At 43.0% G+C, this 11,370-nt stretch overlaps 1 protein-coding gene across 2 annotated transcripts in view; it reads right to left on the bottom strand.

Annotated features, from left to right (window-relative positions):
• Window positions 1–1,312: 1,312 nt before the first annotated feature.
• The window catches only part of LOC146057369 (thioredoxin domain-containing protein 9-like), an 85,314-nt gene continuing 75,256 nt past the window's right edge, over window positions 1,313–11,370 (bottom strand). For both annotated transcript variants that reach the window (XM_083168515.1, XM_083168516.1), the window contains exons 5-6: window positions 3,989–4,130; window positions 1,313–1,502 (exon numbers count right to left, since the gene is read on the bottom strand). In XM_083168515.1, coding sequence (XP_083024641.1) covers window positions 1,369–1,502; window positions 3,989–4,130 — 276 coding nt within the window. In that variant the 3' untranslated portion in view covers window positions 1,313–1,368. The remainder of the gene's footprint in view (window positions 1,503–3,988; window positions 4,131–11,370) is intronic.

Below are 11,370 nucleotides of genomic sequence, written 5' to 3'. Positions count from 1 at the left end.
GTCTGTAACATTGTTTCATTATTACTGTGGGTTTCTCATTTTCTCTTCTTTCCATGCCAGCTGCAGAATGATCTTCCTCTAGTCTAAAGCTGGGTACACACCTAAACATTTATCTGTCTGATGGGAACAAACATTTAGTAATGTATGGGATCAAAGGTCAATGAATCCTTTGCTCACAGTGGTCATTCCAACAAATTGGTTAATTCTGTTTAATTTTACAAGCTTATATGAATAATCGTACCAGACGTGGCTGTGGTCCTGGGACGTACCAGCAGGGTCTGTGTGGCCATTCCTCCTTCCAGTAATGCAGCTGTGAAGAGAGCCGGCCAGCAAGAAAAATTGGGCACAGCACACTGCAGCAACACGCTGCTTTTAAAGGAGAAGCCGCAGCGGAGGGTGCAGGAGGGGGAGACGAGGCCTACACCATAGACGCTATTGTCTTTTCTAAACGCCCCGCAGCTGAAAACCTTCTGGTGCCCGTGCTCTCAAGTGTGTCATTACAATAGTCCCACTGTGTACTTTCCTCAACCAGTACTGTATAACCAATGGCATGGGAGAACATTAACTTGTGTTCACGCAGGAGATTAAAGGAAAAAACTTTTTGTTTAATGATTTTAAATCAAATGAACTGCAAAGGATAACATATGTAATCAGTTGGTCAGATGTAATCTACATGAGATAGAAGTCAGACAGGTGACTCGGGGTTATTTTGGTTCACTCCTTCTGGCAAATTCCTTCTTAGATGGACAAAACCATGTGCACTGCAGGTGGGGCAGATGTTACTTGTGCAGAGAGAATTAGATTTGGGTGGGGTTTTACTTCAAAGTGAGAGCTATATTGCAGTGTAAAAATAAAGCAGCCCGTATTTCCCTGCACAGAAACAAAATAACTCGCCCAAATCTAATTCTCTCTGCAAATTTTACATCTGCCCCCCTGCAGTGCACATGGTTTTGTCCATCTTAGTAGGAATTTGTCAGAGAGTGAACCAAAATAACCCCCTCAGTGACAACTGCAGGTCAAAACAGAAAGAACAAACCTGTGTAAAAAAATGAAACCCCCGGCAACAGAATAGTAGTGTCATACACCACAAAACAGAAGACTAGTGTGCAACAGTGTAACGCGTATGAACCCAGCTCTACAAAAAAATATAGGCCCTGATACAGGAGCATTCGCTAAGTAGCGGTTGTTTGCTGCCAGGCCAAATTCAGTTGGACTGCATCTTTTATCATATATATATTCTTTCTGCAAGATATAAAGCTATTACTCTATAAAAGAAGCTAATTTTATGTAAGAATTTGTTCCAGTAGCATGCTTTGTTAGTGAGGAATTTATTAGCAACAATATGTCATTGTTGATTCATTATTTTAATCAGAATCCATGTCTCCTGAAAAACTGTGCTCTTGCAATAACATCATTGGAGTAGTCACTGCCTGTGGTACCGCAGTCAACAGAATCTAGATTGCGGAGGTTGAGTAAACCTTTATTGTATGCAGCAATAGCACCTGCAACACAAACACAAGCGCATCAGCCTGACCAATAGGAACATGAACACAGTATACAAACATTTTACCGTTACTCTGCCATGTATGGAAATGGCCTAATTTAGTGTCACTGCAAAATCAAAATAGGATTTAACGGTCACTGTACAATTAAATAATATAGAACTTCCTGTATGTAACTGAGTGGGGCAAATCTTTCAATTACAGGTTTAGGATATTCCCTTAAAATGGTTTATTCTTGGTACCCTGGTCATAGTATTTACTACCATTACTGCAAAATGCTGCATATCTGTTGTTTTCCTGATGTCATTTCTTGTGGGTGAGATATGACTTCTAATTGCTGCTGTTAATAGAATTCACACTTTTGTGACCCATAAATGGACTTCTTATGCGTTTAATGCATGTCATTTACAGTAGGGAATGCTTTCATCTATTTACATGAGTCTTAGGGCTATTTCACACACTCCGGCTCCTGCCGGGCGGCGAAAACCCGTACGGCCAGGAAGCTGTGCAGCACAAAGCAGTTTAGAATGGAGGGTGATGGCCACAGCCCGGCAGCCGTCCCTTCCAGTGGCGGGATCCGGCTGCAACCGGACAGCCGGGCCGTGGCCGTCCCGTGTGAATGGACACAAAAGTGTCCATTGACAACTGCTGTGTGCTGCACGGCTTCCTGGCCGTACGGGTTTTTGCCGCGCGTGTGAAATAGCCCTTAAGCTGGCCATACATCAGAAAAATTGATCTTAAGATCGATTGCACCCATGATTGTGTCCAATTTCCCTTAAATTCCCCGGCAGTCCTTGGTGGTTTTTGGACACACAATGTACACACAATCTGCATACAATCCATCTTACAATCAATTGAGATTGTATAATTGGGTACAATATCTTTCTGATGTATGGCCACCTTTAGGGGTTTTGGTAGTAAAGCTACATAACTACCTATTAGTTATGGTATAAAATGTCAACACGTGAAAAGGTCGACATGAATTTTTCATGTTTTTTGGAGTCAATCTGTAGATTTCATGACATGCACCCCAAATTAGTGTATCGCATCCCCCACATGGATCAGGCGCCTTACCATTCCGGATCAGTGTCCATGTGGATGGTACAGTATGATAAAGTTAAAAAAAAATAATAATAATTGGTCGACCATTGCCATGCCAACATTTTGTCTGTCCACCATATAGTTTTGATTGAGGCATTGTCAACCTATCAACTGGATATCCTTCCTAGTGTACAGTGTCTCATTCATTTCCACTCATTATTCGCTGACCCACAGATTTCACATCTCCTCCTGTTCGGCACACCACTCATACCGCTTTCACATCGCAACTAATTACCGGGTACAATCTGGTTTCTTGCCAGCTCGACCCGATAATTAGTGCGATGTGAAAGGGGTTACCGGGTGCCACAAACGGGTAGCAACACAGCAATAAGAACCGTTAAAAAACAGAGTTCTTACCGTTTCGTTGCTGTGCGGTGTGAACGAGTTAAACGGGTCGAGCGACCCATTTCCTGTTCACACTGTGGAGGAGGCAGCACCAGCTTTAAGCGCTGCCTCCTCCCCCGATGACACACTGACTCCCCCCCCGTGCCCCTGGATAACCTCAGCAACGCCGCTGAGGGGATGTGAACATCCCAAAATGCAGGATCGTTCCGGGACTAAACTTTTTCAAGTCCCGGTGCGACCCTGCATTTTGCGATGTGAAAGCAGTATCATTAAGCAATCCCTTCTGTTTCTCTGTATGTTTACTGGGCTAAATGTAACATCCCGCGAGCTGCAGGATGTGCTGGACTTTTTTTTAAAGTGCCTTTCATTACAAGGCAAAACCAACCCGGGGACTCGCACAAAGGGCCTTATTCAGATCTGAGCTCAGTACAAATTTGTTCGGAAAATGGGCAAAACCATGCAGGTGGAGCAGATGTAACGTATAGAGAGAGAGTTAGATTTGTGTGAGTTATTTTGTTTCTGTGCAGGGTAAATACTGGCTGCATTATTTTTACACTGCAATTTAGATTTCAGTTTCAACACACCCCACCCAAATCTAATTCTCTCTGCACAGGTTACATTTGCCCCACCTGCAGAGCACATGGTTTTGCCCATTTTCCAAACAAATTTGTACTGGGCTCAGATCTGAATAAGGCCCAAAGTCCTGCACCTGTGACCGCTTGCAGGCTATAACATTTATACTACTATGTGTGTTACTGTGCTGTGCAATTTTTTAAGAAGAAAGGTTGTATTTGAACATTGTGTTAACTGGACATCATCAATTAATTGCCTTATTCATTTACATTCCTATTATAAAGTGCAACAGAAAATGAACCTGTGGCAAGCGCAGCAATCCAACAAGGGGCTGTGGTGCGATCATCCAACCCCATCAGAATCCCGACTGTTGGGGGTGCATACTACACCCATTAATAAATCCTGTCACCACCACCTGCCTGAGTCGATGAAGCAAAACATCTGTGTCATTTTTGGCACTTAGTTACCTTTCAGTTGCTGGTCTGGTGTCCCGTTTGGAAATTTTATTTTTACAGCGGTAAAGAGTTGACATAAAAAAATTGTGCCCTGTAGAATATGTTCTTCACTGTCCCATGTTCCGTTCCTTTCTTTATGATATCTTTTATCAATCTGCATAAATACATATACAACTGACATCAGTGATACTAGACAGAGGTGATCTAGCTGGGGTATTTAGCAAGAGGACCAGGTATAGCTGCTTTGCAATTACAAATTCCAACATGCTCTACCTCAGTTGGAGGATACCCTAATTGCCAAACTGTGGAAGGACATGCTGTGATCTGTAGCGGCAAAATGGCTGGAGGGCTGCATGTTACAAACCTCTGGTCTTAAAAACAGGGGGCCTAATTTAGACCTGATCGCGAAGCATATTTTTCTCAGATGGACAAAACCAGGCTGCACTGCAGGTGGGGCAGAGAGAATTAGATTTGGGTGGGGTGTGATCAAACTGAAATCTAAAATGCAGTGTAGGAATAAAGCAGCCAGTATTTACCCTGCACAGAAACACAATAAAGCTGTGTACACACAGGGGCAATAGGGGCTGAAATCGCTGGGAATATGGTCGCTGGCGACCATATTGCCAGTGATGGGAGTGTGCCCCGGCGATAAATCGCCAGGTGTACGCTCCCGTTTTCAGCCCCATTCTAATTGCTGGTTGCAGGAGCTTGCTCCTGCAACCAGCTGATTACCTCTTCGGCACCGCCCGGGAGAGGCTCCTTTTCATCAGCGACTATCTCTGGTCGCTGATGAAAGGGAGAAACTGAGCAATATATCTCCCCCCGTGTGTACAGGGCTTAACTCACTCATATCTAATGGTGGACACAGGTGCAATTTCAGCACATATCGCTGGGAATATGGTCGCTGAGCGACCATATTGCCAGTGATTTGTGTGTGCTGCTGGCGATGAATCGCCGGCTGCGCGCTCCCGTGTGCAGCCCCTGATGGTCGCAGGAGCTTGCCAGCTATTTCCCTGCCTCTTCCCCCGGCAGAGTCTCCTGATTATCAGCGACCATCTCTGGTCGCTGATGAACAGGAGAGGCACTCAGCAATATATTGCTGAGCAATATATCTCCCCCGTGTGTACGGGGGCATAACTCTCTCTGAACCTGAAGTGCAGCAGGATTTTGTCTATTTGAGAATAAATGTGCTCTGCGATCCAGTCTGAATTAGGCCTAGAGTAAACTCCCCAAATATATTTTGACATGATTTTAACTGGTATATTTTGGTATCTAGATGGCTCAAAAGTGCAGCATGCAGTAAGTCCACATTCACAAAATAAAATGTTGACGCACTCGGTATTGACAAAATGTTCAAACTGTACAAACAAAAGTCTGCATGGCAATGGTTGACGCATGTTAAGGTCAACATGAGTTTTTTTTGTGATTTTTTTGAGACGTACATGCTTTATTATTTACATTGAACAGAAAACTGTGCTAAGCATAGCAAGGCACCTGGCTTCAAGCAGGGTGAGCTACACTAATTAGGGGTCCAGGTTTTTGGTTGTCGACATTGACACTGAATTTTTTTTTCCAAAACTCATCAACCTTTTCACGTGTCGACATCTTCCATGTTTACCTTTTTGCTAGTGTCCGTCCTTTTACACCGTCGACCTAGTACATGTCAACCTTTTGACAATGTCGACCTATTGACTGTCTACCTAGACATTGTCTGTGAGCTTAGCCATACTCCTCAGAGTGTTCATGCTGCCAGATAAAACACCACAGTGCTCAGACTGTGCCTGACTGTGAAGGATTCTAGACCGGAGTCTTGAAGCCATGCAGCCATGCAGCGGTACAGTATCATGTTCTCAGGTAACTACTAACTGTCTGGGGGGTGCAGGGTCCTTTTATTTGAGTTTTACATTAGTGTTGATTTTGATTAACATTAATGCTACTTGTGTAATTGGCATACATTCTAGCTGGCATACCTCCCAACTGTCACGATTTTAGAGGGACAGTCCCGATTTTCGGGTCCTGTCCCGCTGTCCCACCCGCGGCAGGCATTGTCCCGCTGCGGGGGGGTGGCAGTTGGGAGACCCCCCAATCTAGTAGAATAGATGCTGTGCGCATGCCCACAGCGTCTATTATCGTATGAAAATGAGGTTGCGGCTAATTAGCATAAGCCGCGCCCTCATTTGCATACGCCCCGCCCCTTTTTCGGGCGAGTGTCCCTATTTCATCCGGACACAAGTTGGGAGGTATTAACTGGGGTAAGGTCCAAGGTGGAGTCCCGCAAGGTTCAATATTGGGACCCACCTTGTTTAATATATTCATTAATGATATAGGAAGTGACATTAGTAAAATTGCAATATTTGCGGACGACACAAAATAAACTCAGGAGAGGATGTGGATACACTACAAAGTGACATTTAAACTGGAAAGGTGGAAAACGCAGTTTCATGTAGCTACATATAAAATAATTAATTATGGGAACAAAAATGAACAAGCTACTTATAGGCTAAATGGAGTTATTATAGGGAATTCAGCTGTAGAGGAGGACTTAAGGGTCCTCATAGATGAAAAATTGGGTAATAGTGCAGACTGCTCAAGTGCAGCAGCATAAGCAAACCGGACACTGGCATCCATTAAAAGGGGAATGGATTCAAGGGATGCCAATGTGATAGTGCCTCTTTACAAGGCATTGGTGAGACCACACTTCGAATATTGTGTTCAGTTCTGGGCACCGCACCTTAAAAAGGACATAAATGAATTGGAGCAGGTACAGAGAAGGGTGACTAAGCTAGTAAAAGGTCTCAAATCACTAGAATACAAAGATAGGCTAACCAGGCTGAAGATGTTTTCACTGGAGAAACGGAGTTTGAGAGGTGATATGATCAGCATGTTCAAATACAGGATTGGGAATCATATAGAACTGGGACATGATTTGTTCACTAACAGGCCTATACTTCGGACACGCGGGCATGTGCTGAGGCTCGAGGAAAATAAATTCCGTACTGAATTAAGAAGAGGATTCTTCAACATTAGAGTAGTACAATTCTGGAACTGGTGGCTTATGACTTATGCTGTGTTCACACTGTGTGTGTGAACTACACGGCATTTACCAGGCATTTAGACAGACCCCCGTTCTCACTGCTAGGCAAATTCCCAGGTGAAGCAGTTCTACCCGGTAATTTGCCTTTTAACACTGTTTTTTTTTTGCAGTGTGAACGGGTCAACCCAAGTCTGCATACCCGGGTCTCAAACACGGGTAAAAAGAGGGGTTTTACCCGTGTATGAGGTCCAGGTGTGCAGACAGTTCACACAGTTAACTCATGTTAAGAGGCAAATGACCGGGTTGACTTGCTAGACCCGATAACTTGCCTTGCAGTGAGAACGGGGTATTATTCAAGTCTGTAGTTACAAGTCAGATAGGTTGCATTTGATGGACTTATGTCGTTTTTCAGCCTTAATTACTATGTTACTATATATAGTCCATAGTAATGTTATGGTTTACATGTATAACTAGATTGTGTTTAATCAATGTGATTTGTACCCTTGATATTGTTTGGTTACAGGGGTGATCCCAGGGATGTGTATCAAAGGGTCGACAGAAACTAGGTAGACCATGAATGGTCAACAGACACAAGGTTGGCACAGACAAAATGTTGCCACATGTGAAAAGTTAACATGGCAGTGGTCGACACATAAAGGGTTGACATGAGATTTTCATGGTTTTAGTGTCAATGTCAACATCTGTCAACATGGACCCCCAATAAGTGTAACCCTGACCCTTGCTTCACTCACCATGCTTAATTTTACCCAGGGTTGCCGACTTTTTCAGTCTCCTCTCCGGGAGAAGCCTGGAGAGGAGACTTGCAGCTGCAGTTCGGGGGGCAGGGCTTGAGCTTTTCATCATTAAGCCCCGCCCCCAGGATGGTAAAACCCCCCAATTCACGGATCTCTGTGGAGGGGGCGGGGCTAAATGACGCGATTTTAGCTCCGCCCCCTCCTCTGAGACCCGCGGATTGACGGATTTCAATCCAAAAGTATGGGGAAGACGCCGCAATCGGGGGGTGGCGTGGGGGAATCCGGGAGGGTTGCCCACCTTTCCGGGGGGCCGGGAGGAGGCCCCGATTTTCGGGATCCTCCCGGTAATTCCGGGAGGGTCGGCAACCCTGATTTTACCACTCCCAATTGTAGTCCACGTGGATTGTGAGCAAGTCAAAAGAGAGAGAACATTTTTTTTTAAACTCAGGTCGACCTTTTGATTGGGTCAATGTTGACTTTGTGCCTGTTGACCAATACTGGTCAGCCTATTGACTGTTGACCTATCAACCAGAACCCATAAAGCTGGCACGTCCAAACTATGGCCCTCCAGCTGTTGTGAAACTACAAGTCCCATCATGACTTGCTATAGTTTTGCTAATAAACAATACTAAAACTATTACAAGGCATGCTGGGATGTGTAGTTTCATAACAGCTGGAGGGCTATAGTTTGGACATGCCTGCCATAAAGGATCTAGGTAACGTGCGATAACTATAAAGCTGTGTACACACGGAGCAATATGATCGCTGGCAATATATTGCTCAGCAATCATATTGCTCAGTGTCCCGTTTTCATCAGCGACCAGAGATGGTCACTGATGAAAATGACACACTGCCGGGAGAAGAGGCAGGGGAAGTCGCTGGTCGGAGGAGCATGCTCCTCCGACCAACGACCATTAGGTGTGCACACTCCAATCACTGGCAGTATGGTCGCTCAGCGACCATATTGCCAGCGATTTATGCCCGTGTGTACACACCTTAAAGGTTGAGTTTCCTAAAGTGGCGACTAGCATCCTGCAAGAACAGAACAATGCACACATAAACCTGGAATTCTCACAATGACCCTTATTCAGATCTGATTGCAGTACAAATTTTTTGAAAAATGGGCAAAACCATGTGCATTGCAGGTGAGGCAGATGTAACATGTGCAGAGAAATTTGGGTGGGGTGTGTTGAAACTGAAACTAAATTGCAGTGTAAAAATAATGCAGCCAGTATTTACCCTGCACATAAACAAAATAACTCACAAAAATCTAACTCTGTCTGCAGGTTACATCTGCCCCACCTGCAGTGCACATGGTTTATCCCATTTTCAAAACAAATTTGCACTGCAATCAGATCTGAATGTGTGTTAGATTAGAACACAAATTAGGCCATTTTTTCTGGAAAGGTGGAATTGAAATGGGGCGCTCCTGTGATTCTGCTGCCTTTATTTCCAAAACCGTGGATCAATCCCTATTGATCCATTGGTACAAGTGAAAAAATGGAGGGTGGGGTTTAGGAAAAGGTGGCGCTGAATAAATGAAAAAATACTTATCTTTTCATTGAAATTCTTTTCGATTTTTGATGCTTTTCCTTCTTTAATCGGCTTCTTTAATCGGCTAGTATTTTTTCATTTATTCAGCGCCACCTTTTCCTAAACCCCACCCTCCATTTTTTCACTTGTACCAATGGATCAATAGGGATTGATCCACGGTTTTGGAAATAAAGGCAGCAGAATCACAGGAGCGCCCCATTTCAATTCCACCTTTCCAGAAAAATTGTTCCTAACCACATCCCTAGGAATAAAAGTGAGGCAGCACCATGTTCCAGCATCGTGAGACAAGACATACAAAAATAGAAGAAGCCTTTAAAATCAATTTCCAAGAAGAAGAAATTGAGATGACTGACGACAACTTGGAAACAGCCATGGACCGCTTAGGAGAATGGCTCCTGAAGGAAAATCGTTTATGGTGGGAAGTGGCCACCTTGGAAAAGTACACTGCAGAACAGATTATTCCAAAGGGCCTCCGAATGAATAAGCCTCCCACTTTTCAAGATGCAGGAGATACTTTCTGGTCAGAGTGGGAAAAAACACTTGAAACCTGTTCTTTTTCCCTAATGGATCTAATTCTACGTGAAAGAAGAATCAAATTAAAAGAGACCAGTGAAAGAATCGAAATTCTGAAGACTTTAATTCAACCCTTCAAGAAAGCACCCAATTTCAAATTAAAAGAAGAAGAAATTGTGGAGAAAATAAACATAAATACAAATTTCCTGATCAAGAAAAAACAAGGAAAAATGCAAAGAGATTATGAATATTATAAATTTGGAATCATCAAGGAGAAAGATAGAGGAAGAAAAACCACCATACATGATAGAAAAGAAGAAAGAAGAACTGAAACAATGAAACCCATATACAGGAGAAATAGGAACTTATCAAACTATGAAAAGAGAGATCAAAGGAAACCACAATATCAATCAAGAAGATCGCCATTATACAGAAGGAGATACAAAGAAAGATCAATCTCCCCTAGAGAGACTCCTTATTGGAGAAGAAGGAACGACAGACCTCGACCAATATCTTGGAGAGATCGTCCGTATGAAAGGGATAATAGAAGACCTGATAGAACATCAGAAAGAAATATCCAGGATATCAGATATACACCAGATAGAAGAAAAACGGTCTTTGACAGATCCGGTCATTATCTTCGAAAAAATCAGCTATACAGAAGAAACCCTATTCCTAGAGAGCCCAGCCGATATCGATATCAAGAAACCCCTGAGAGAAGAAGAGAAGAGATAAATTCACCTGAAAGACATATTGAAGAACCTAACACTTCTTACTCCAAACGCGAAGAAAAAAACCAAGAAAAAGATGAGAGACGTATCAAAATAACAACTAATTCGAAACAAAGATATGAGAGGACATTAACCCCGGAAGAGAACAATTTAGAGTCTGACAGACAGTACAGGAATCAATCAGAATTACCTGAAAGAAAGACACATAGATCCACGAGAGAAGAAAGATCAAGGTCACCTTTTTTAGAAGAAAGGAAGTCAGAAAGAGTAAAACAGAGGGGCAAACTAAAAACAAAACGACGATAAAGAGAAGCTTAAATAAAGCATACAAAAAAAGAGGGTGCAGAGCTGGCGTAAAGAAACGTAACCCGAACAAAACAACAAAAAAACCCAAAGAATCTGTAACAAACACCCAGCTACCGGAACACAAACCACAGATATTCAATCTAAGCAATAGAATACTTAGTGGAGAAGAAGAGAAAGTACTCCAAAAGGGTCTAAAGTACGCCCCAACCTCACACATGAACCACTTTGAAAAATTTGTGGATATTCAAAAATTTGTAAGGAAGATAACCCTAAGGAAATTTTTTCAGATGAAAGAGGCTGATAAAGAAATTGGACCCGAATTGCCCACTAGTCAGGAGAACTCCGAAACACCAGTGGAGGACCAAAAAAAGCGAAAGAAAAAATCTATCTTCTACCCCACATACGTAAAAGGAAATTATATAGAAACCTTCTCAAAAGTGGTTTTGGAAGAAATGGAAAAATTAAAAAAACCTAAAGTCAGATTCAATCTTACAAAAAAAG

The sequence above is a fragment of the Crinia signifera genome, chromosome 2, assembly GCF_055691185.1.
Source record: "Crinia signifera chromosome 2, ASM5569118v1, whole genome shotgun sequence".
NCBI lineage: Eukaryota > Metazoa > Chordata > Amphibia > Anura > Myobatrachidae > Crinia > Crinia signifera.
The sequence above is the reverse complement of the archived record's forward strand: the minus strand, read 5'-3'. Positions and strand labels throughout refer to the sequence as shown.